This window comes from Phalacrocorax aristotelis, chromosome 22, assembly GCF_949628215.1.
Source record: "Phalacrocorax aristotelis chromosome 22, bGulAri2.1, whole genome shotgun sequence".
Taxonomy (NCBI): Eukaryota; Metazoa; Chordata; class Aves; order Suliformes; family Phalacrocoracidae; genus Phalacrocorax; species Phalacrocorax aristotelis.
The window spans coordinates 5021622-5048128 of record NC_134297.1 but is presented as its reverse complement, the minus strand read 5'-3'; the positions used below and the strand labels follow the sequence as shown (position 1 = coordinate 5048128).

Sequence of the window (26507 nt, the reverse complement as noted above, 5' to 3'; positions counted from 1 at the left end):
GAGAGGGCGGGGCGCGGGCGGAGCGGTCCAAGGCGGCGGTCGGGGCGGGGGGGCGCGCGGCGGTACCGGCGGTACCGGGAGCGGGGCCGCCGCCGCCATGTGGCTGTGGCTGTGCGGCGGGCGGCGGCACCGCCGCCTCGGGGGCTTCGCCTTCCTCCTCATCGCCGTGCTGCTGCTGTTGCTGCTGCTGCACAGGTGAGGGCCGGCACGCCCCGGCGGCGGGGCGGGGGGGGGACGACGCGCGGGACCCGCGCACCGGGGCGGCGGGGGTAGGGCGGGCAGCGGGCTCGCGCGCCTGCCGTCTCCTCTTGCATGGAAGGGAGCGGCCCTTTTTGCGGGGAAAAGGATAATTAGCTTCGTGCTTCCTTCTCGCTACCTGGAAAATTAATTTAGGGGCACCCGGGGTCGGTGCAGTCAGTCAATATACGGAAATACCAGAATGCACGGGCAAAGCGAGCGCGCTGCTCCCCGTCAGGTCCCTGATGGAGAGCCTTCCTCCGGCAGGACGGGAGCGTGGGAAGGACCGCAGAGAGCAATGCAACCCCTGGGCAGAAATGATTTAAAAAGCTTTAAATAATTATTACACGTAACGTATGCAAATATACGCAACTTCTTGACCATCATAAAAAAGAATGGATAAGGGAAGACCAATTGCCAGTGCTGTAAGTCACGTTCTCTGGTAGGCAGATGCCATCCCTGCCAACCTTTGCTCCCCTGCGGCTTTACAGCCTGATGGATTATGCACCTTTGTAAATCAATCTCTCCCAAGAGAGAGCTCCAAGATCTAACCCTTCCAAACCCAAGAACAGGGTTAACATCCTTCTTCTGGTACGGTTTCTGGTACCTGTTCCTCTCTAGCCCACCTGCAGTAACAAGAAGTCACTCGAGGTCCGGGTGTAAACCCTGTGCGATTTACATCGTGTGTGTTTTGGGGCGATGCTCTTTCCCGGAGAAGCGCGTCTTGTGTCATAGCCAGAGGTGCACATCTGCAGAGTAGCTTCTTCGTGCCAAGTGAAAGAAGCTCTTCAGTCCCTGACAGCAAAGTGCTGGAGATAATATTCAGGCAAGGGAAGATGCAGTTATTTATTACCGCTTTTTATAAATTGGGTATTTTATAATGGATTCCTAAATTCATAGTAGGAAGTTACGTGATCCTCAAAGCTATAGAAAAGCCTTGATAAATCTTTGCTTAATTAGAAACAAAACTTTTTTTGTAGCTGGTGTTGGGTTTGTGCCACGTACGTGCTTAGCAGAGGATTATTGCAAACCGGTATCTGGTAAAAGCACAGAAGTCTCTCTCCTGTAAGAGTGTATCTGTAGAACACCGTATCCATCGGTACCCGGTGTTTCTCCATGGCCCAGGTCACCCGAGAATAAACTACTACGAAACGCCGTGATCGTAGTCCCAGCCGCATTGAGCGTGCGCCTGGGGCTCGTCTGACCAACACAGGACATCGGTTGATGCAAGACAGTGGGTCGTGAGTGAAGGCAACTCAAAGCTTTCACTTTTCTCTGGCCAGAGGAAGCCCAGAATAAGCAGCAAAGCCCTCTGAGGCAGGTCTAAGTAGAGCTTAGGGATTAACTGGAAAGTCCCTCGTCCTCCGAAGCGTGTCCTTTAGTACTGGCAAACCAAGCTAATGGTCTCCACACTTTTTTCCCTGTTTTGACTTTCTTTTTCTTTCCTGTTAGCTTTTTCTCCCGGCTGCTCTGGGTATGTGGTAGAGCGATACCAAAGCTAAATCTCTTCTCTCACGCAGAGAGGATTTCAGCTAGGTTTTTGTTTTACAGGCGTGAGTGCCTTAGTGTAGCTGCCTGGTTTAGCAGTTAACTGCGGCGCTCCTATTCCGCTTGGAGCGTTTTGCACTACAATTTACGTCTTATAAAGACAGATTGTTTCGTAAGGACTAACTTGTCCCACCCAATTTTAAAGCTTCTGTTCTCTGGGTACTTGGTAATCTATTGCTTTTTTTTTTCTAAAAAACAGACTTCTCTGAAGCAGGGAGGAGATGGCTACAGGGGGACAAAGTAGGCCAGTAACCTTTAGCAAAGCCAAAAAAATCTTTGCAACCTGTGCTGTCATTATAGAAGCAAGAAAAAAAAATTTACTGGGAGCTATGCATCGCTCTCAAGAGGAAGCATGGAGCCCAGGTTTTGAGCTGTGGAAATCCAGCTCAGGGTAACAGGATGAAGCTCTGCTGAGTCACAGAAGTTTTATTTTCAGAAGTCACTTGAACAGGTCGTAGTGAGAGATGTGCGTTTCAGAATATCCAGGGTAATATGTTGAAAATATCAGGAGCCTGGGAGCTTTCTACCAGTCCTTCTTGGTGAGAAAAAACACTAGAGGCGGGGAGTTTTAAGGCGGGGAGTTTTAAGGTAGGAAACTTGATGGAAACTTGCCAGTGAAGTTGTGCCCAGGATTAAGAAGATGAGCTTAAGCGATTTGTTATTTTTATCTGGCTATGTATGCTTCCCGAGTACGGCCTTCGTTCTGGCACCAGTGGCAGTTAGCAGTACTGTCGTGTGCAGGGGGGTAACTTAGGGCTTTATCTAGCTCAGAAACAGATTGGAAACTTAACGTATTTTCCAGCCTAATCTTTAAAAGTATTGCGTCTCCAGACCCCTTTGAGCTTTCCGCCTCAGGATTGCCACCAAGCAGTAGAAGTAGGTATAGCTGCAGCGTCAGGGTGTGATTTGCAGAAGTTGCAATCTGTGTGAGAGGTGGTTCTAGCAGGACAGAGGGGCAGGTAGCCACGGGATATCCTGTGTGTGGATTGAGAACCACCTCCCCTGCTGGTAAAATTCGTAGTAATTCCCTGGGAGCAATGTTGCCGTTCCCCAGCCTTGCATCACCGTTCTGTGGCTGTACCTAGTTGCTTACGTAGATGGGCGTTTTTGATCCTCTTCCTATTCAGGCAGTCACCTTTTCGATATGGCAGTTAGGTATTGCGTGCTTATCTCTCCTACTGTGAACTGCACTATCTTCATAAAAGCTCTGCTATTACTGCACCACCTTCTGATGGGATATGTTACGATCTCCTTGCTCAGCACTATTTTTTGTACATGGCTTGACAATAAATGCGTGCAAGTCCTTGTTGACTGAAGGCAGTGAGTATCTGACCTAGACTTCCTTTTCCAGGTATTACCCATGCCTGCTGCCAGTTGTTTCAGAGCCCTGTGAGAATGCTGTGCTACACAGGTACCCTCCATGATTGTCAGCCAGCCCATGCAGTACCCTGAGAGTCTTAGATTTAGTTCCTTTGTAGTGTCCTTGTCTTTGTCCGAGGACAGGTAACTGCTGCAGGCTCCTGGTTAGCAATCCCTGTAAGTTCTGAGAAGTCCTCACCCCCTGCTAATACCCGCTCTACACGTAGTCTAGAAAACAGCCGGAAGCTTAGGTATTTCCCTCCTCTCCGAATGTGACATTTCTCTCAAATGTGTGGGTCATTCTTGCTTTCTTGAGACGGGAATTCATCCCTCGCATCTGGCTGTGATAATGTCTCGGAGGAACAAGCTGCCGTTGTCTGGCTCTGTGTAGTCAGAGTTGTGGAACTGGGGTGGTCTGATGGAGGCAGTGTAACTGCTTCGGATCTGGACTAGCTGATAAAATGTTTCCTTGGTTCAGCCAACATAAACTGAGGACCCACGTAAGGCAGTAGGAAGTAGTTTCTTGCATGCAGGAACCGACCTGGATGGAGCCACGATGGTATAAGTACCAAAACTGGTAAGTGCTTTGGAGCCTGGTATCTCCTTTGCTCCAGTTCTTTTGGCAAATAACGTACGAAAGAATTAATCTAAGCAGTAATGCAGGCAGAGGTAAGTCTGTGATGACAGCGGACCTCATCTTTCCCAAGTGATGAATGTAGTCCAGGAGTTTTCCTTAATTTACAGGGAAAACTTCTCCATTCACAGTGAACAGGTAAGCTGTGAAACACCTCTGAAGCGGTGAACGGCAAAACAGGGGGATCTTACATTTCATGAGTTATGAAAGCGGTTGCTAGTGAGTGAAAATTTTCCCATCTTCTATTTTCAGCAAGTTATTTTCATGATCTCTGTCTGAGAAGTTCTACACTTCAGTTGTAGAGTACGGCAGAGTGGCTTGGGGCATTCAGGATGGAGGCTACTGGTGAAATGAATATTGAATACCGGCCTTGGGCAGATCTTCCATGTGTTTTATAGTCTTCTGAAAAATCTGTATGCTCTAAATGACAAAGGGCATAGTTTACTTAAGTAGGAAGGTCCTGCCGGGTAGGGTGAAATGAGCAGGCTCCCTTAAGGGGACAGATTTCTTTACTAGAGGCTGGATGCTCATACGTCTCTTTTTCTCCTAGGTTTAACTGGAGTGAGCTGATCCCTCTGCGATTATGGGGGAGGACCCTAGGCTTGCAGACAGAAAACTCACAGTTCCTCCTAGAAGGAATGCCCTTCCGTATCTTTGGAGGTTCCATGCACTATTTCCGAGTCCCCAGGGAATACTGGGAAGACCGCATGCTTAAGATGAAAGCGTGTGGCTTAAACACCCTCACGACGTAAGTGTCCTCACTCCCTAGGCTCTGTCACATGTACCTTGCAGCCTCTCCCCTCTTCCAGAGTAATTGGTTGGACTTTGTAATTAATTCCAGTGGGCCATAACGATGCCTTCCTGTAGCTGTTATTACAAGAGAAGACACAGAAGAGAGTGGTGGGGACTCAGGTTTTCTTTAAGCATTGCACACTCCAGTATCCTCCAATACTGACTGGAACAGATGTCTGTCTGACCTACTGGGAAAGTGCCTTCTTAACACTGACCTGACAAGGCAGGGTCAGGCTCTGAAAGGGCCGTTCAGCACAGCTGTGATTTAGAAATTGCTCTAGGGTAGACACTTGTAATGTGTACATGCAGTAATCTCTAGAGCTGTTCCTAACAAAGGGAGCGTGTAGGTTTTATTCTATGTTTTATTTTATGCTTCACACATGCAGTGCCCTTTTGAGCCCTTCACCTCCACTGCCCTAACTCTGCATTTCAGGTACGTGCCATGGAACCTTCATGAACAAGAAAGAGGGAAGTTTGACTTCAGTCGAAATCTGGATCTAGAGTATGTGGTACAGAGAATTATCTATTACTAAATACTCCTGTTTTGAGGGGAGGGTGTGCCTGTCGGTTCTGGATGAAGATGTCATTTCCAGCTTCTGAAGCGAAGCCCATATCTTGATCAGGCAGTGGAGACTCTCATTCCTTCCCCTGTTTTTTGAGTCCTGGCAACTTAGAGGTTTAGTACCAATCCAGTATAGTTGCTTCATCCAGCAATTCTCTTCTGGTTCTGGTACCTAAATTTCATGGTGGTTGGTGTGTTAGGATTGCGGGGAGTAGGGGTTCTGCAGTCAGACAATAATTATGCTGTCTGGATCTCTAGGGCCTTCCTTTTACTGGCAGCTAAAAATGGACTGTGGGTGATTCTGCGTCCTGGACCTTATATCTGCTCTGAATGGGACCTTGGTGGTCTGCCTAGGTAAGTATGTAAATAGTTCAGTTGAGGCAAGCGTTTGGGACTGTGGGGAAAAAACTCACCCAACCCAAACCCTGATCATACAGTTGAGCCTTAGGGGATTTAGAATGTCTGGCTGTTGGATGGGAGTATTTATTTCCTGTGTCCCCAGGACACAGAATGAAGACCCATTATGTTATTGAGCTCTCCTAAGCTGTACAGATAGTAAGCCTGGAACCAGAACCTTTTTTGAGAAGTTATTCTTTAAAATAATACTTTTTTATGACATAATAATTACAGGAAGAAAACAAAATTGAGGAAGCCCATCTACTATTGCTGTTGCAACTTGACTCTGTATAATATGAATAGTTGTATTTGCAGCTTGATGTAAGAATTTGCTTCATCTCAGGTCCATTTTAAAAGTCCTACTAGAACGTATGTACTGTATGGCTGCCAATAATAAAGACCCATAACTTTTCCAACCCCCTACTGCATTTTCTCCTAAAGCACATGGCTTGTTGGTAAGAGGCTTTGAGAGCCAAGTTGAATACGTCAGCATCGAGACTTGCCTGGTTACTAGATCCCAGTGGAACATACCACTTGTTTTCTTTACCTTCACAGAGCAGAAACCTCAGGGGAGACACCTGACAAAATTTGGGGATTATTTCTTTTAACCTTTTCATTTTTCAGCGTGCCCTGCCTTTGGCATCAGAGAATTCAGGTGCAGAACTGCGAAGGTGCGTCAGGGACTTATTCACGGGAGCATGGCTGCCTGTGAGCAGAGGCAGTAGCCAGCTCTACATTAGGTATTGAGGAGTGCATATATTGTCAGTTGTTGCCACATCACCCATGTATTTTTTTTTTTTTTAATCGTACAGGAAAGATTCTGATAAAGAGCAACAGAATCTGCAAAATTCTCACTTTACAGATAAAGAGGCGATGATTTTGTAAGCCCACCGAGCTGCGTATAGCATACAGGAGTTGAGTCTTTCAGACCTCTGGAAGCACTATTAGTTAATGCCTCCTTTTGCAGAGACAAGCTACTCTGCTTAAGCTGTTACAACACTACACCGCTCTGCTCTTAAATGAATTGCCCTTTTCTGTGTTAACCCCAAACCAGCAAACTGAAGTCTTGTAAATCAGCAGTAGAAACCATGGGAACAATTACCAGAGGCCTTGTTTTGAGTGATGATTGGGGTAGTATATGAGGGAGCTCCTGGTTGTAGAGCGCCCTTGGGGATGCAGGGAGCCCCAGAGTAACCTTTGCAGTGGTAAGTGTAGCCCTTGAAATCTTACCAAGCAAGGTGATAAAATGAGCTGAGGCCCAAAATATGGAACAAAAAGAAGGGGAGCAGCTTGGCAATTGCAGCCTGCACTCATTTATAAGTGTGAGCAGTAGATAGCCTCACACGGTGTCATTCACTGACTCTCAGGGTTGTCCGTACCCGCGCTGTGGGCTTAGCCAAGTTGCACAGGAAGGTCAGTGATGCCCGCCCAAATGCAACTTGATGTCAGCGGGTGATGTTACCTCTGGCCACCTCTGGACAGGAGACTCTTAATGGATTCTGTTTGCTGCTCTTCTCATAGTTGGCTACTGCAAGACCCAGGGATGCAACTAAGGACAACGTACAAGGGCTTCACAGAAGCTGTGGATGCTTATTTTGATCATCTAATGCCTATTGTAGTCCCTCTTCAGGCAAGTACAATCCATTACCCTCTCTGTCCACAAGCGGGGACTGTCTGCACGGATGAGCGTGAGCGTGTAATGGCAGCAAGCTGAAGCAATCACAAATCTACCAGCTTCGCTTTAGGAACCAGTGTGGACTGTAGTTGTCTGTGTCAGCTCTCCAGATCTAGCCGTTTGGTTATGCATAGGCTTTGGGAGGACGAGAGGGTGGAGCTGAGTCTGTCTGAGACTCGTGCATCTTTCCTGCAAGCCAGTGCCACTGTGATTTCAGCCCCTCTGATTAGAAATCACGGTGAACAACTTCTCCCTTGTCTTCCCAACAGTACAAGAAAGGAGGCCCCATCATTGCAGTGCAAGTGGAGAATGAATATGGCTCCTACGCCAAAGACCCAGACTACATGACCTATGTTAAAATGGTAATGTTGGCACATTTACTTACTTCTGCGGTGAATAACTTTTGAGCATGGCTTTAGAGACCCTTGAAAGTCTCAGTGCATAATCCAGCTGCATTTTCCTTCATGGTTCTTCCTGGAGTGGAAGAGATGGCATATGACACATTCAGTACCGCTAAGCCTGTGTTCTTATGTCTTCCAGAGAAGAGGGTGGTAGGGAAATGGGGGAATATCTGTAACACATAGCTGGCCATGAAGAAGCTGTTTTCTGCTGGTCTTGTTTTGCTTCTCTTAGATGACATTAGACAAAGGTTTCTCTTTGTTGACTTTCCTGGGAGGAAGTTTTATGTGAACAAGGCACCAGCACACTGCTAAACTTGTGTAATCCGGTGTTCAACATCAGGCAGGTTAATTTGCGTAATGCCCTTGCCAAACAGAGACTAGGCTGTGCCCTGGCTCCTGCTTCTGAACTGAATGATAGAGAGTTGGCCAGTGCCCAAGGAGGCCAGGTTATCCTGCTGGATCTAACATGAGTGTGACCTGTTCATTTGTCCCCAGCACAATTGCAAGGCAGACAGTTAACGAGATCTGCAGTATGTCTTACAAGGTTCGTTGTTTAATTTCTTCTCACTGAGTGCTTAAAAGCATTGCTGCACGTGAGAAAGGTTACCCACCCAGTGGTGTGTATATGCTGTAAATTGTATGTTCCTTGCTCTTCTGCTACAGCATTATCAGATCTTTCTGAAACGCTTTGGGTACCCCAGCTTTGCCCTGAGCGCTCTGAGGTTAGCTCTGGCTTGAGCTGTCCTGTTGCTCAAGGTATGCAGAGGCTCTTCAACCAAATAAATGGTGTGGCAGGAGTCCTAATCTACTTAGAGTGGTGCCTGCTCCTGCACTAACTCCCTCTCGTGGAGTGATTTAACATTGCTTAGAAGGTTAAATATGAAGCGTACATACAAACAAGTTAAAGAGTCAATTGCCAATCTGAACTGACAGTGTCAAAATTGCCTGTTATACCCACAGTTTCCCTCCCTGTGTCCTACCAGTGGCAAGCATGTAAGCTTTCAGAGCCCTAAACCAATGGGGCATAGAGACTCTGTTGTGTCTGAGCAGCGTGCCGACTCAGTGCTTGCTTTTCCATATCTCACAGATTAAGGAATTTGTGATGTTTCACAGACATGTTGGAACAGATAATGTTTCCTTGCCAGGCCTGTGGGTGCTGTTTCCTCATATTCTGTTATTTTGTGCAATCTACATCTGAGGAAGTATGTTATAGTGGTTAAAGGTGAAAATGTGGGAAAGCAGGTTTTGCAGGGCTTCTTTTTTGTTTGGAGTGGGATGTAATGTGAGGTGGAGCTCCTAGTCTCAGTCTGGTTTGGGCCTTGAGCATTCAGTGTGGCAAGTTGATTAATTCACATCCACATCTAGCATATAAGACAGCGTTGCCATCTTCCTGGAATTAATATACCCCTTGAAAAACCCCACAACTCACACAAAACCTGAAATCTTGTCCTTACCTCACTCTTTTGGGTGCCTTTCCCTTCCAAAACGTCTAGGCCATGAAAGCGTGTGTTGACACCTCCCTCCCCACACAGTACATGAGCTGGGATTAGCTGAACGCACACCTGTGTCTGCCTCAGACGCTGTTTCTATTCCTGGTTTCTCTGCTGTGCCCTGAAATCCTGTAATGCATTTCAATGTGTGGCAGCTCTCTGCCATTTCTCCATTTTGCACTTATATTCAAAAGGAGGGGAAGAAACTTAGTATTCATGCAATGCTCAAAGAATTATCTTAATAAAATTTGTTAGAAACACCGTTTCCCTCAGTAGCTGAATTTTGTCAGATACCAGTGTCTGTTCAGGCATCATTTAGTGATGATAGCTTGATAAACTAACCAAGTTGTCTTAACTCTGAATTGGGTTTGTCTTTAAACTCAGTGTTGTAATGCTTCTCTAATGCAGACCGTGTGTGATGCTCAAGTCGACCCTGTGTGCACAGGGTGTGTAGGCATGTGCAATACACAAGGGTTTCTTTAAACGCACAGCAGACATTAACTAGTTGATGCACATGACATGGGTAACTTCTGTGTGAGCTGATGTGTCTTTATCACCATTTTACAGTTAGTAATTTAGAACTAAGAGACTGAAGGCTTGTTTTCAAAGCTCCTTGAAGCTCAAGGAATCACTTCCAATATCGGTATAGTGAAAAAGAGGGGTTAATTTGCCACTAGGGTTTCCTAACCTCTCCTTCCAACATCAGCCACTGTTCTGTAAAAAAAAATCTGTAAGAGAAAACTACTAATGGGAAGAACCTGTGTGTGCATATGCATTTTAAAAAGCTCTGTCATACAGTGCTGTGATAGTGAAGAACCAGTAAATTCATTCAGACTTGACTATTCAAGACCATAGGTACCTGAGCTGTCCTGTGATGGCATTCACCGGCAAACCAGCTATTTCCTCCTTTCAGCTTCCATTGTTAGTCAGGAAGGGTGAGCTGCTTTTCTTTTCCTTCTTCCACCTGAAGCCCTCTTTTGATGGAAAGCAGTGAAGCTATTTATTAAACTGATCTCAGAAGAAGAAGATAAGATCCTGAAGTTGGATGCATCAGTGAGAAAGCGATCCAGCTTTCTAAAACAAAACAAGATTTTTTAGTTGTCTTTAAGCTGCAAGAAGTAGGCAGGGAAGCTTCAGGAGGAATGGGCGATGTCACAGCAATAGTATTTCTTACCAAGCCACTACCAAGTTCAAGCTATTCCGAGAGAAAGTGATAATGTGCTTTAATGCTTTAATATCCTGACAAATACTGAACTCAGGCTGTTAACACAATGGCTTTTCCTCTTTTTAATTTAGGCCCTGTTAAACAGAGGGATCGTGGAACTGTTAATGACCTCAGACAATAAGAACGGGCTCTCATTTGGCTTAGTGGAAGGAGGTATGTGCTTGATGGAGAGCAAGGTAAGTCTGTGCACTTTCTCTGGGACAGCTGGTGAAATGTAGCCTTTGAATGAGAGCAGCAGGCTTCATTCACTGAGCTGCACCCATTAACTGTATTCTGTTTGTGGTAGGAGCTTCAGCCACAGAGGGACCCCCTTAGCTGGATGGCATACACACAGAGCAAAGCCAATCCCTTCCCAGAAAGGTTCAGAGTGGGTTCCTTCAGCATGAAGTGTAACACAGCGATAGCAGGGTTGCTCTGTGGGGAGGCAGCCTCTCTGCTTTCAAGGACATTAAGCGTGTGCAGACTAAATAGCTTGCTGCCCTCTGTCTAGCATTGGGCATCTGTACTTCCCAGTGAGGTTAGTCAAGAGATGGCAGCACCTAGCATTTCTTGATGTTGTTTCCACCAGATTACAAGGTTGAAAATAGTACTTCTTATTGCTTCATTTGAATATATATTAAACAAGTACCTCAGCAATTACTAGTAGTAATAACTTACTCTTAAGATACCTGCTTTGCAGTTAAAAGGAGAAGAAAAAAGTCCATCAAAACCTAGATTCGGAAATCTAACATGCTGTAAGTTTAGTTTGCGGGGCAGCCCTGTCTTCCCAGCGAGCTTGCCCTGGGGTGTGCAGCCTTTGGTAGGTGGGTAAAGGAGGGTATCAGATGTGCATAATGCAAAAGGATGTCCATTTTCCCTTTTAAAAAGTGTAATTCTACTAAGTGGTTAAAAATGCTGCCTAGCAGCCCTCCTGCTTTTCACTGTGAAGAAATGGAGGTACAGCTGTTTGAGTTTCACTGGGCCCTAATTCTGACTCTTTGGGGCATAGTGCGATACTGACTTTCAGATTTCCAGGCCCAGTTCAGCTGAGATTGGCCTGTGATCTCTCCTGCGTTTCTGCCTGAGTAGTAATTGCTTCCCTGAATGAATGAAGTGTTTGCAGGGTGGTCTCTGACTGCTCCTGCCATCACTCAGACATAAATACTGCCAATTTTCTAATCTCAGGCATGAAGCAGATTAAAAGACGAGACTTTTCCCTTCTTTTTTTTTCCCTTCCTCTTATTTTTATTTGAAAGTACGAGAGGGACAAATTCAATAAGTCTGAAGTCCGTGGGCCTTCACCAGTACGATGGTCTTGTCAGTTGTATTTTTTGGAGCGCAGCAGTTTCCAGCCTTGACCACATAGAGTCACTCTCTCCCTGCCAGCGAGCTGAGATACGGAAGGGCTGGTGTGGAAATCCCTGTCTAGCCCTCGCCATCTTCTGAGGGAATGTTTACTGCCTCAGAGCTCGTTCTTGTTTGGGGTTGTCTTTTCCAGTGTGTTGCATGCTGAGAGCTCTTTGATACCAATTTGCCTCTTAGATGTCATAACAATCTGCTCATTAGAGTCAGCATGTCAAGTAATCAGATGCATGGAATAACTAGGGCTCAAAGCAGTATAGCAGCAAGGTGGTTATGAGTGCCAAAGGAGAGGGAACAAAATCCACTGCAGAAATGCTTTAAGAAAATCGAAGACTCCATACTGGAGTCAAAAACTAATGTAGTGATTCTGTCATTTTGTTTGTTCTGCTCATCAGTGGTGTACTGATTTCTTTCCAAGAAGCATTTGTAGGTTCCTCTTAATGCCAGGAGTAGCGAGTCTGGTGCTCTGCGGAGAAAACTGTTGTAGATGACCTGAGACTACAGCATTGTAACCCTTGTTCAGAGGCTGTATCACTGTTTCAGGGGATGAGGAGGAAAGCTTTTGTTGTTGTGGGTGCCCTTCGTGCTCATGGGTATAGTGGGGTGACCCGTGCTGTTGGGGAAAAAGGTCTCGGTCAGACTCCGAGTACCTGTGCAGCTCCTGCAATCCTCCTCCCTTCACGGGCACAGTCAGTGGCGAGAATCCCAAACCAGGTGGCTCAATTCAGACCTGGTACAGCCCTTCTGGGGGCTGATGGGTGACAAATTAAAAACTTTGGTTTCCCTCCAGGCCATGGCTAAAGCGCCACGGTGGAAAGCTGTGTGTATGTGAAAACTACCTGCTGTGGAAAGGACGAATAAGGCTTTGGGGACTGGTTCTCCACACCTTTACGCCATTTGCAATGGTGTGCTGTTTATGTGCATGAAGAACAGAACTGGGCATGTTCACCTTCAGGATTGCCAGCTAATATATTACATCAACGCTAAATCCGTGTTTGATTTTCTTCTCCCACCATGTTTGCCCGTGCCCAATTCTTCAGCTCAGCACACTACATAGGTCAGCCTATTAAAATCAAGGTATAAATAGTGAGAAGGGAGCTTCTGCTTCTGTAAGTATTCTGTTTGAAGTGCTCTGACACATCTGGGACTGGATTTGATACCCACTCTCTTGTATGAAGTCAGTTTTTAATATAGAATCGTATCACTGCTCCTGCATTTTCAAAGTTCCTTGGGAGAAATATCAGTGTGATCGAGGGCTAGAAGAGTATGAAGATGCTTCAAGCATGTACCAGGGGCTGGGACACTGATACCAGATGACTGTCTTTTAATGCATCAGCTCCTGCAGACAGGATTTCCCTCTCCAGTGCTTGAAGATCATGCAGCGACTTTCGCTGTACATGCAGCACACACAAACTAGTTGCCGGTTCCCCCATGCTGCACGGGGCAGAAGCACAGATAAATCTTCCAATTACAATTTCTGTGTGGTTCACTTGTGCTGTGGCTTCTCTCACCCGCCCCCACAGACATGACAAGCTGTAAGATATTGCCTGGGTAGCGATTCCTGCAGCTAAAGCCTGGGAGATCAGCGTGGCATCCAGATATGACTTTCTAATAATACGTTTGCCTTTATGTGGTGCCTTTTATCTGAGGATCTCCAAGTGCTTTAGAGCCTCTAATTAAAGCTTGTGACACCCCGTGAGCTGCTCTGATGCTCTCTCTTTCTAGTATCTCTGAATGTTAGTGCTAAAAAGATGGCCAGCAAGTACTCCACTGTGTGCTGCAGTCCAGTAGGATTCTGCATGCTAAGTGAAGGCTTTGATGGGAAATTCCAGAGGAGGCTGTATTGGTGGTTCAGATGATGTTCCAGTTCCCCCTGAGCTTGTGCTGGGCTGATGCCTAAGGAAATGGTCCCCTAGGCATAGTGTACGTGTCTAAATTAATAAACACTTTTTCTTTCCCCAATAGCACTGGCCACTGTTAACTTCCAGAAAATGGAAAGTGGGCTACTGAAATATCTGGACACAGTTCAGGTAAGATGCAGAAAAACTTTGTTCACCTAGATTTTCCAGGACAGCGCTAGAAATGAAGCACTGATCGTCTGTTCTGGCTTTGTGTGTTGCTTTGGTTTTTGGTTTTGTTTTGGTTTTTTTTTTTGAACAAATGTTTGGGCTTCCTTCTCATTAGGCCAAATCCTTCTGGAATCAGTGAAAATATTTATGATGCTTCCTCTGGAAAGTGAAGGTTTTAAGTAAGCTCTTATCCAGCACCTTCTTAAAGGCTTTCCATTCAGCTGTGACCTGTGTTCAGCTGTTAGGGGTTAGATTTCTTCACGCTTTCAAGTGCTGATACCCAGATGCATTCTACTTTGCACTTGTAAGACCTCTCTCTTGAAGTTCAGTCATCTTTTTCCCAAACTCTTTTGCCCTGATGCTGTGGATGCCATCAAGAGCATGTTTGAAAAGCGTAGTCTTCAAATGCTGGGTGCTGATCTGCTGCAGTTCTTTCAGGGCACACTGTGACGGGTGTTTCAGTCACCTCCAATATCTCATGTCTAGTGTGGATATGTAAAGTTGTATTAATGGCATGCTGTGCAGAGGGGAGCATTGGCTCCATTGAGGCATTCGGTCCTGTTTCTGCTAGGACCTGCAGCAGAACCTAGATTTCAGCTTTTCAGGAAGCAGAACTTTGATTTCAGACACACTTCCACAGTAACATCCCCAAACACCTTCCACACAGCGCAGTCCCCAGCTCCTCCTGCCTTCTCAGCAGCCCAGCCTACCTGGCATTTACAGGGCTCACTGCAGAAAAGCATTCAAATCTAGTGTGTTGCTTCAGCGCCTGTGGCCTCCTCTGCTGTCGGAGATGTGAATCTGGGGTAGGGAATTGCCTAACGAACTCTTGATGCGAAGAGTGTCTTCATTGTGTGATGAGGGAGTAGTGAGGGAATAACCAGTTTTGCTTTTTAGTGACAGGTTGTCTCTCTCTTCGCATCCTCCATCCTCTTCTTTCTCTGTTGCTCTGCTTGCTCCAAATGTCAGCCTGGAAAGATGTGAACAACTGACATCTGCCCCTGGCCGTGATCGATTCTCTTCTGATCTCTTCCCTTGGCTTCTGCCTGGGCTGTGAAAGGAAACCTTGCTGCTGGCGTGCAGAATGTTGAATCCTACCACTTTAATTTGTTTTCTTTTCCTGTACAGGCAAAAGAGGCTCTGCTGCGTGTACTTTTGCCTTCTTTAGGTCTTACAAAATTCCCCAAACCCTGCAAATGAGTAGAAGGCGGCACCTTCCCCACCAACTGAATACGCAAATGCAACATGGCCCAATAAAAGCAGCTCCTTCTTTACCACACTTAATAATTACAAGTCATCCATATTTTAAGGATTATAAAGCTCTGTTATGGTCTTCCTTGTTGTGGTCTCTTATTCCAGAGGGTGGTAAAACTCCTTCTTTGACTAGTTTACTGGGGACAGACTGATTAAACATATTTCCAAGAGCTGGACTGAACCTGGAACCATTAGATTGTTGCAGGCACCTGCGGTTGTTTTCTCCTAATGAAACACGGGTTTCTTTAATGCCGCTTACCCATTTCACATGGTATCAGATAAAGGCCCTGTCAAATAAAGGGCAAAATTGCCGTGGCGAGAAATAAATACCATAGTCAGGGAGTGCCAGCCAGGCTGAGCACATGTCCGGCCGGTGTGATGGGGCCGGGTGGAGTTCCGCAGGAGCTAAGGGAGCTGGCACGCGGTGACGAATGGGAAGCAATTGCTCTGTGTGCAGAGCCTTTTTAATGAAGACCTAATTCCTGCAAAGGCTAATTCTTTCCTGCCAACACCATATGCGGCATTAAAAAGGCATTAAGCCGCTAAGGTCTGCTGTTCCTACCTTGGCAAGCACTGGCTGCATCGCACCTGTAAACTCTCAGCTGGCAGTGGCGTAGCTGATAAGCAGACATTTACAAATGCGTATTTCTAGCAGAAGCTAAACAGTGACGGTTGGTTTGTCTTTTTGCTACAGCTCTACCCAACAACAATATCCAGAAGTGTTTGGTATCACCTGATTGTGTGCCGTGGTTGTTGCTTTGTGCCTAGCAGAGTGCTTCCCTGCTGTGCCTGCCTGTTCCGGGCATTTCTGGCCCACAGCATCTTGTTCCTCCCTTGTTCAGAGCTCCTTAGCTATGTGGGGTTTTTTTAATGCCATCTTGAGAAGAAAACGCTCTTGTAAACCATGTTGCCGACCTGTATTGGAACAATGCTTCTCTAGAAAATAGGGATGAGTGCAAGGCTGCTCTGCCTCCATTTTAACTCTTTCTTTTTTGTTTTGGTACAGAAAGATCAGCCAAAGATGGTCATGGAGTATTGGACTGGGTGGTTTGATAACTGGGGCGGCCCTCACTATGTCTTTGATGCAGATGGTGAGCACCATGTACTCTTCTTGTAGACAGGGGGGTTTGTTACTCGGCAGTCACAGGGAAAAGACATACAACTCCCATACTTTTTCTGCTGTAACCTTTGCTTTGTGTAAGTCTCTGTGAGTGAGCGGGTCGCATTGCCGTGCCTGCGGTTTTCTTTAGTGGTGTTAGTTAACAGCGGCTCTTTTAAAAAATATGTTGTTTTTTTTTTTGTTCCTCAAAGAGGGGCTGGGAGGGGGCACGCAGAGAGCCAAACATCTGAAGATATTAGTGTCAATGTCTCCTAAGGCCTTGTGCTACTCTGTGTTGATTTTTAAAAATGCAGCCCAGCGATTTAAACCATCTCTTTCACCTCCTGAGGTGGTCTAAATCCTGTGAAGATTTTATTTGTATTTTGTGAGAATGTCACAAGTTTTACAAAACCTCCATCGTGGTGACATTGCTTGTCTAGTGAATAAACAGTCGCCAGCAGGAGAGGATTATTTTACCTTTTGTGGGAGTATGGTGATCTTAAGCCTCTTGCAAGTATACTTCTGAAAAGTATCAGGTTTTTTCCTAGTTTAAAAGCTCATTAGGAAGGAAGGCAAGTACTAAAAAAAAATAAATCAACAACTCCAGAAGCTCCAGGGCATCTAAAGTACAGCGAAAACAGAGCTATATCAGAGTATTTTAATGACTCTCTCATCCTCCTGCAATTGTCTTTGTAATTGGGTCATTGGTGTGTTGAGTTTAGGCATCTGACTGAGTAGTCCTTACAGCTCTTCTGCTCAAAAGCAAAATTCCTGCTCAGGGACATGAGCTTTACCCCTTTTCTCCTATAGGAGAGGTATATTTGAATGTATTATCTCCCGATACGTCAGTAGACGTGCTGCCCTTACTGAGGGCCAAACACGAATCACTGTAATTACACAGGCATGACTGGCTGACACGGACCAGAATGCTTGTGTCTACTTTGAATTACTACTTTGAAGAGTGTTAGCCTAGCTTCCTGATCTGTGGCCTTCCTGGCCCTTTCTTTACAGAAATGGTGAATACTGTAGCAAGCATCCTCAAATCAGGAGCATCCATCAATCTCTACATGTTTCACGGAGGCACCAACTTTGGCTTCATGAACGGTGCTTTGGAGGCTGATGGATACAAGTCAGATGTCACCAGTTATGGTGAGTTTTCTTTCACTGCCTAACCCCTGCACCTATTGTGAGCGCAGCTCAGACTCCCCTTTGGGCTAGTTACAGTTGACAGAAGCATTGAGAAATGATCAGTACAACCACGTTGCACAGAGAAACGAGTTGAAACATAGCTCAGAAGCAAATGCCTGTCTAAGCCGGGGCTTACACTAGTGTCTCGTATTTCTAGACCCATTCCAGGATGTGGAGGATCTCCTCATTTTGAACTGGGAATAGGAGCCGCAGATGATGACGTTGCTTCACGTTATCTCCATGCTGGCTCTTCTTTCTAGGGAAGGATGGTGACCCAGGATACAGTTCTGGCTTTTAATTTTACCAAGCCAAATTGTTCTGTAGAGCTCTCTTCATCCCAACAACCCTCAGTTAAAATTGTTAATTGTTGACTTTATCCTGTGTGAAATACTGGATATGTGGAAATTAGAACTCTAAAAGCACATTGCTCCTCAGTGAGTGGCTCTTCTCCAAATTAAGCAACTCTGTGCTTGTCTAGCTATAGTCACACAGATAAAAGTGTACAGGTTTCCGTAACATAGACAGTGCCAAGAAAATTGTGTCTTGGGCTTTTACGTCTTTGATAGCAGTGTACATGAAGGCTGTCCCAGAGCTGCTGTATGTTTTTTAAAACATATGTGCTTCTTTTTCAGATTACGACGCTGTGCTGACAGAGGCTGGAGACTACACATCCAAATTTTTCAAGCTCCGACAACTCTTCAGCATGATCATTGGTAATTATAAATCCAAGAACCAAAATACTGCTCTACCTACAGTGTTAAATCAGAGACTTGTTCAAACCGGCCCTTCTGCTGGAGCCCTGTGACACTGGTTGGTCCGGCTGGTTGCCTGGCTGGGTGCTTTTCCCAAAAGATGCTAGGGAGGACTAAAGGAGGGCTGGAGGGGCCTTAAATCTGTGTTGGCTTTTTGCGTCTCAAATAGTTGCTCCATCTTTCTTCTTTCTTTTTGCATCACAGGCCAGCCTCTTCCTCTCCCTCCCATGATTGAAAGCAAGGCATCATATGGTGCAATCCTGCTGCATCAATATATCTCCCTCTGGGATGTGTTACCCTCTCTTTTACAGGTAGTACTACCAATTTTAATGCATCGCAGTACTAAAAGGCATCACCTCTTAGGTGGAAAAGGCAATTAGTGCACTGGCGTGTTATCCCATGAGGATGAGGTTGGGGAATGTTTTGTCAAGGATATGCAGAGGAGGCAAATCTTTTATCTCACCTTTTTTACCGCTGCTTCTGTTCTCTTGGAATTCCAGTTTTGCAAATCCTTGGCTCGCTTTTCTGGTACCTTGTCTTCATTGCTGTAGCTTTCGTAGAGTCATAAGGCAATTCAGGTTGGAACAGACCTCTGGAGGCTTACGGGGTAAATGTAGCCTGTGGCAGAGTGGAACACCTATCTTAAATAAATTGCCTCCATGTGGCCTGTCAGTGCTGAGAGGCCACTTCTGCTGTTAAATTTGTGTCTCCTTTGCAGCCCGTTAAGTCAGAGTTTCCTATTAACATGGAGAATCTGCACCGAAATGATAGCAGCGGGCAGTCGTATGGATATGTGCTCTACGAGACTGTCATATTTGGTGGTGGACATCTGCATTCAAGGGACCATGTCCGTGACCGAGCACAGGTAAGGAGCAGAGGGCAACTGCAACTAATTTCAGTCAGATGTAAATGCTTTGGTCTTGGCTTCTAGGCAGGAAATGGGTCAACCATGAAGGAAAATGTGAAGTTTGAGATCAGAAGTATGATTTGCTCTTTTCAGTTCCTACCTAAGCCCTAACCATTATCATTCGTAGATCAGCTTGACGTTCCAATCTACTAAAACTTAGAGTATCTTTAAACATCAGAATATCGAATGTCCTGAGAAATATTGTGAGGGTTTTATTTCCCTCACCTAGACTGGATCAGTGACACGGTTACGGATGTCGAGTTCTAGTTTCAAGTAGAGACAATTTCCTCCCCAAATACAACTTCAGTAACTTAGGCAACACGTGATTCTAGTATAATTGATGAGATGTGGCTCTCGTCTCTTGTGCTCTGTTCTGCAGGTGTTTGTTAACACCATGTACGTTGGTGAGCTGGACTACAAAACGGTGGAGCTCTCCCTTCCTGAAGGACAGGTAACTGACTGGAGATTGCTTACAGCAGTAGTGTGTGGATAACAGAACCAAGACCGCTAAAGAGGCATAGCTCTCAAGATGGCACCTCGCACCTAATCCATTTAACTAGCTGGTACGGTAGCTGTTGTTATACCCTCGTGAGACACTGTTTCAGTAGTGAAATACAGTGTGATTTCACTGCCAAGTTATTATTTGTGATTGAGAAGTGGGTTTTGAATACTTTTCTGTGGAGAAAATTCAAGTCCTTGCTTCACAAAATTTGCCAGCCTTCCTGCCGCACCCACAGCCATAGACATCGAGTACCGGTACCCTGGTACCCTGTTTGTGCAGATTAACTCTCTGTAGGCTCCATCTTCCTTAGCACAAAGCAGGTTTTAAGGGAGTTTGGGGACTTCTGCACCCATTGGGTCGCAAATGAAATGAGGGGGAATATCTTTTTTTAGCTCTGAGAGTAGTCTTACCCTGGCAGAAGTTGGCGATAAAACTAATATATGGATTGAACACATGTCAGCGGAGCTGTGCATGGCTCCTAGGAGTAGGTGAGGGGGTGTATATACTGGTTGTTCTCACGGCTTGTGGGAGAGCTGTATGACATAAGCCTGCACTATGTCAAACTCCATTTCTGGCTCTGTGGGTGATATCAAAATGGTACTTAAATATTCAACAGAAGAAACGGAAAACTTTTATGAAAAGGCTGAGAGTTCCTCAGTGGCATAGCTGTGGTAGCTGACAGATACGGGGACACTGTTCTCTCATGTGACAGAACATAATCCAGAACTTCAAACAGATAAATTGTGACTGCCAAAGGTATTGGTGCCACCTCCCCTCTTAAACACCTCTACTGACCTCTGTTAACCAAGCATTATGGCTGACACGGCACATGCTGCACACCGGTCCAGCTGATGCTCTTCCTTTTGGTTTTTTTTTTTTAATCAGGGATTCAGGCAGCTAAGGCTCTTGGTAGAGAACCGCGGTCGTGTCAATTATGGCCTGGCATTGAATGAACAGAGGAAAGGTAGGTTAAGTTCTTCGTTCTCAAAATTTCCTCAAACTGTTCTCTGAGTTTAAACACTGTAGAATCCCAGAATCCCAGGCTGGAAGGGACCTCAGGGATCATCTAGTCCAACCTTTCTAGGAAGACTGCCTCTCTTGTGTGCTTTACACAGAACCAAACTGAACCCCAGTACAGCTATCGTAGTGCTAGCCAGGACTACCATCTGGGAGTCGGTGGGAAACAGTATGACGGAGGGAACGTGTTTAAAAAAACCCAGTTCATCAGCCCCTGTCTGGAGTGATCATAGATGAAAAGTAGCAGCTGCCTGTTGGCTTGCATTAGGGCTTCTTATTTTACAGGGGTACAACTAAACCCCAGGCCATCTGTGAATCTTATTCTCCTCTAGATTTACTAGATGATGCTAGGGTACCCTTTCTCTTGCTCTGTGAGCATGTTACTTCATAGGGAGAGGAGGAAAACACTTTTTTTTTAATCTGTGTTTTCCCCTGGGGGTTTGATATTGAAGGATCACAACACTTAAAAAGTCACACAATATCAGGAGAAATGAATTGCATCCTGTTGAGCAGGATTTACTAAAATGTTCAAGACTGTCGCGCACAATTGTGGAGCTGGAAGAGGTCGTAACCCCAGCATTCTATTTTAGTGGGGAACTCTATGCAAAGGCTATACAAAATAAACTAATGGAGTTAGGCACGCGGCTGTACTAATTTTATTTTACTGCAGAAGATGTGTATAAAGCCTCTGGGCTGCGTAGGCAGTCTCAGCTGCAGTCCTGTAATTAGGAGGCTGGATTAGGACCCAGACTTTGCCCACTACATGGAGAATAACTTCATCTAGCAAGAGAGTGCTAAAGGTAAATTACTTAATAAGGTGTCTTAAGATCCTTGGATGAAAAGCACTGGATCAGCACTGGGCATTGGTGGAGAAGTAACTGATCTACCGCTTTTAAAAAGAAACCTATACATGGACAGCTAACTGAAAAACAACAGTAACAACAAAATCCCATCTGCTGTGCATGCCAGCAATGTTTTCTGCTTGGAGGGTGTTTAACGGCTTGGTGAGTTGAAGCGAAGAAGAAAGTGGAGAGGCCAAAGTATAGTAATGTTCCCCACTCAATCTGGATGAGCAATGGGACCATATGGACTCTAATTCCATTGCAGAATGTGGCTGCTTTCCATCTCCTGCTGTTCCTCGCATGCAAGTAGGAAAATCTATCAGCTTTAGCTGTTTTTCAACTCATCATTACCCCCATTGCTCTTGCAGGCTTAATTGGTGACGTCTACTTGAATAAAACCCCCTTGAGGAACTTCAAGATTTACAGTTTGGAGATGAAACCTAGCTTCATGAAAAGGTTTGTGGGATTTAAAAATGTTTTTTCTTCCTCATTTGAAACCAACTGTTTACCAGCAGTACAAAATCTAACAGGTAGCAGTTAAATGTATCAGAAGGGGAACACAAGGTCAAAGTAGGTAGGTAAATTTTTGCACTAAGCTTCTTGCTGATACCTTTGCCCAGAATAGTGCAGCCACTTTATCCATACCATTATTTAGGGGTGAAATGTATTCGCTCTGTGGAGGATTTAAAGATCTAGCAGGGCTAGGTCGGGTAGGTAAAAGTGTGGCTTACGCCAAGGGGTGGGTCTCGACACACCCACATGTTGGAGAAGTTTATTTCTTTCTCGAAATTAGCAATATGGCTGATATATTTAGTAATTCAAACTCACGAGGGACGGATTAATTCTAGGAAGCTACTAATAGTACATGAACAAGTCCAGATGGCTTTCTCCCTTTTAAGTTATTTTGCTTTAATTCAAGAAAGACTGAAAAAGAAATCTAGCAGGGGTGAGTCAAGGAGCCTGTGTTAGTAGATATAGAAAACCTTAGCAAACATTTAAGGCAACAGATGCCCTAAGGACTCTGGCCGCAATCCAGAGCGACTGTTTTCAGTTATGTTGTTAATACTGGAAGGTAACGTGTGTGCAACTCCCAAGATATCACAGCTCCGGCATTTTGTGGAGGAAGGAGAGAGAGGCCATGTTAAACTGAAACGGCTTTTAAAAGAATAAAAGTCTACATTTTGAAATTTCTAAGGACAATCCTGATGGGTGCTGGGGGGCTACTTGAAGGATCCTTATTGATGGGGTAACTCGCATCACCTTTGACTGCAGGGTTTTAGAAGAATATTTCCAGTGAGGAACATGAAAGCAAGTGAACTGCCATGCCCAAACAAAAGCAAGATTAGTCAACACTACAGTCAGTTACTGGCAATCGACCAGTAGCAATGAAACACAATCAGCTTACAGTCACTGCGGAGGAGGATGGAGCGCATGGTATTGTGAAAGGAATTGTCGTAGGCTTTCAGTTGAATAATTCAGTAGCAGTCAAGCTGCACTGGATCAATAACTTCCCTGAATCCAAGGGATGCAGTTCGTAAGGGTCGGAAGGAACATGTTCTGATGGAAGCTCAAGGCTTCTGTGGGACTTCTACACTTCTTATTTTCTCTTCTGTTTGTCCCCTGCTCCCACATTGTTGCCACAGGTAGGAAGTAATGCCAGATTGCCCCTAATTACTGCAGACCTGCAAGGATGCGTTCACGTTCCTCAACAGGAACATGGGCAGGAACGTCTGTTTTGAATCCTATCAATTTTGCAAGTTTTCCTTTAGCCTGTGCAAGCCACGTGCACTTAAAGCTTGCACCATGGCACTGTCATATCTGAAGGAGGATAGGCACTTCAGCAGCCGACATGAAGCAGAGATTTTTACATTGCTGTAAAGTATCAGAGATGCCGATAGCTCCATATATCCTTTTCTTGGACCAGAAATCGGCCTATCAGTGATGTGGCAAGCGTAGGATAACGAGGTGCTGAGGCATGCACCACCAGTACACTTATCTTAAGTGGAGGGGAGAGATCAGCTACGTGCTTGCCTTGAATGTTTACAGGAGATAAACACTTCATCCCTATGCAAGGTGAAGAATACTACCTTTAGGCCCTACCACTAGAAAGCGACTGCTTGACATTTCAGGCACGCAAGGGAACAGCAACCTTGTTGTAACAGCGCCCATCCGCCGTTGTAAGCACGCATGGAAGCAGCGGTGTGAAATGGTTTTGAGACCAGTGTTGTGTCTCTCGGTTCTGCCTCGTGCTTCCCTGCTGTGTTTGGTCGTTCTCTTACAGCTTGCAACATACTGCTGGATGGAGTGCAGTCCCGGATTACTTTGTCGGTCCGGCTTTTTTTCGCGGAAGGCTGTGGATAGAGCATCAGCCACAGGATACCTTCTTGAAGCTACAGGCAAGTCCTATCCTTCCTTCTCCCCTGTTTTCTCTTGATCAAGATTTTTAAAAAGCTGGTTAGAGAGACACTTATGTAACAGCTCTGACTGAGCTCTGTCTTGTAGCCTGTAGTTGTGTAGTCTTCCTCTAATCTTGGAGAAAGGGAATTATTTTGAGGGTGTAGAAGTCTTCTCAAGCTGCAGGTAATTCTGTTCAGTCTGTAGTGGTCCTGATGAGGAAACGTGCAATACTGACCCTGCAGAGCTGCTAATGAACAGTAAGTCTTTTCTGATGACATAAAAATGCTATTTCTTTTCTAGTTGCAGAGGAATAACGGGCACAAAAGACAAAGGAGGCACTAGTTTTACCCCTACCTCCTCAATGTGACATGGAAAGAGTCACTTCTTTGTAGACATGGCACGAGAGTTAGCGTTCGCATCTTCCTTCTGTGGAAGATTGCTCCCCTTGCATAGAACTTAAGGCGAGACATTAAGTGTTATTAAACTTCCTCCTGCGATTTCACTCCCTTAGAGCCAAGGTTCATGCCAATCATTATTGTACTGCTCACTTTTCCATTTATGCTTTGTTGTAAATTATGCTGTTCAGTAGGAATACAGTATTTCTGTCGCCTGGGAAATAGGTGAGGGGAGATAGTCTATGCTTGGGAAGAAATAAAGATATGCCTGTTCAAAAGGATGAAGTTTCCTGTACAAGCATGAATTGCACATTTTTGAAAGCTTTATCCTTTTAATTAGTACATTAAGTATAACGCCTGTTCAAGAGGGCTTACTTAAATGTTCATGGCTTCAGGGAGTTGCACAGACAAAGCAAGCAGAAAACCTGCAGAAAGTGGCCTGAAAGAATGCAAGTGTGAGAGCAGACTTAGTTTTCTGTGGGGACACTGTCTAGGCAATACAGCTGCAGCAGTAATTCTGCCTACTGTCTTGATTCTAGGGCTGGGAAAAAGGAGTTGTGTTTGTCAATGGTCAGAACCTGGGCCGCTACTGGAAAATTGGACCTCAGGAAACACTCTACCTTCCTGGCCCCTGGTTATGGAAAGGGAGCAATGAGGTGAGAGGCTTCAGTGGGATTTCGCTTTGCTTGCTTGTGTTCTTAAAGATCCTGATCTGCGTCACACCCCAAAGACCTAGATATGCACAGTATATTAATTACCTATCTCTAGCTGAAAACCAGTGCAGCAGAGAGGAAGGAGACTGTTGCCTCCTAAGATCTGTGAAAATTAGGGAAGGTGCTGCTCTAAAGCTCTGACAACCATTAAGACATGACGAGGATGGCAGCTAAACTTCAAAGCACTGCATCAAGTTCAAAATCAAGACAAACCTGATTTGATGATCGTTCATTTTCTGCATCGTGTGGTGCTGAAGAAGAATCACAGTTACTGTTCAGGCTCATATTGATTGATCTCTTTAAATGATGCTTCCTTCCCCTGCTGTGATCGTATGCCTTTTCCTCCTAAAAATATTTAAAGTAACTCAGCCTTTGTTTGAAGGAACTTTATATATCCCTCTCCTCTGCAGATTGTCATATTTGAAGAACGCACTGCCGGACGGATAATACAGTCTGTCGACATACCTTATTTAGGAAGGACCCAGTACGTGGACTGATGAGAGCTCCTTTCCCATGTGTGGTTCATCTTGAATATTTCTGGTTGCATGTCTGGGGACACGATGGCCCAGGCCCAGTTAATTTCCACTAGACCCAGGTAAAGGATTTGCTCTCTGGCAGTAAGTTCAGAAGACAAGAATGGGCCCCGAAGGAAGCTCATCTCCCTGCACTACTGAGGACCCACAGCTTGGATGGCCACGCATGAGGTTATGGACCGTCTGGTGAATGTGGGGGAGTAAAAAGGTGCTGAAGGCAGGAGGGAGAGAGATAATACGAAAGAATTGAAGCCATCAGAACTGAAAGCTGAGCTCGACTTTACTACTGGCCTCCTCGTTTTTATAATTAGATAGGGAGAAAATAGTTGGTGGACATGGGAGTAACCAGGAGTGGAAAACCATTTTGTTGTGCTTCCAGGCAGAATTTGGCAGCTCAGTCTGCAAAGAGGCCATTACTTGTTCAGATGTTGGAAGCCAACTTGGTTGTCAAATGACTTTAATTCGAGCTTTTTCCCCACTAAGTCTTACTGTGGAGGTTGTCTCTCTCTCAAAAAGGAAAAAAAAAAACTTTAAAAAGTGAAATGTGTTTTGTCCTCTATCAAATATATCATTATGTTTCAGGCCAGGCAGGAATGAGAACTTCCAAGGAGGAGGTGCAGGAGGAGAAAAGGGCAAGTTAGTCTTCCAGTCATCCCTCCACCCCCGCTCTCACTGTGAAGCATCTAAAGATGAAAATCCCCCTTGTAAAATGAGCAGGGATCAGAGTTTGATTGGGACAGAGGTAAAGGGGTTGCATACACAGCAGCAAATGGGAGAGCTTTTCCTTTCTAGTTAAACCTGCTGTGAAATCGTGGGTCCTGTTTTCTTTTTGTCTTTTTGTCCCTCAAAACAGAAACACAGGATTTAGGAAAACATGACATTTTTTTTTTAACTCACCAGCTCCGCAGTCACTGAGGAGCTGCCATCTCTTTAGGGAGAGGAAGAGGGCAAATTCAAGCTGCAAATCTGTTCAGAATCTCCGAGAAGTTGCTCAGCCCCTGCTTTCTGTTCCAGTAGCCAGAGGATTCAGGCTATGAAAGAAATACCAAACATGTGCACTGTCTCTGATAATGGAGTTGCGGGGTATTCTGGCTCTTAGAAACCATAATTTTATTTAACAAATTTAAATACAGTTTGTTTAAAACTGAGAACAGACAGTGCAGCTGTAATACACTCCAT

At 45.3% G+C, this 26507-nt stretch overlaps 1 protein-coding gene across 1 annotated transcript; it reads left to right on the top strand.

Annotated features, from left to right (window-relative positions):
- The first annotated feature begins 22 nt into the window (after positions 1-22).
- Positions 23-25871, top strand: LOC142067477 (beta-galactosidase-1-like protein 2). The gene is made up of 19 exons (XM_075116109.1): positions 23-195; positions 4329-4526; positions 5004-5072; positions 5391-5486; positions 7050-7158; positions 7473-7565; positions 10391-10472; positions 13626-13690; positions 15990-16074; positions 17094-17231; positions 17903-17983; positions 18227-18333; positions 18741-18887; positions 19309-19380; positions 20317-20395; positions 21659-21746; positions 23572-23686; positions 24622-24738; positions 25206-25871. The coding sequence occupies exons 1-19, from the start codon at positions 98-100 to the stop codon at positions 25290-25292; spliced, it is 1926 nt and encodes a 641-aa protein (XP_074972210.1). The 5' UTR covers positions 23-97; the 3' UTR covers positions 25293-25871.
- The last annotated feature ends 636 nt before the right edge of the window (positions 25872-26507 follow it).

Bases quoted from the DNA above. Each gene is read 5' to 3' on its own strand.
- LOC142067477 (XM_075116109.1), top strand. From the start codon at position 98: ATGTGGCTGTGGCTGTGCGGCGGGCGGCGGCACCGCCGCCTCGGGGGC. The intron at 17,232-17,902 runs GTGAGTTTTCTT...CTTCTTTTTCAG, and splicing joins GTCAGATGTCACCAGTTATG to ATTACGACGCTGTGCTGACA. The intron at 18,334-18,740 runs GTAGTACTACCA...TCTCCTTTGCAG, and splicing joins TGTTACCCTCTCTTTTACAG to CCCGTTAAGTCAGAGTTTCC.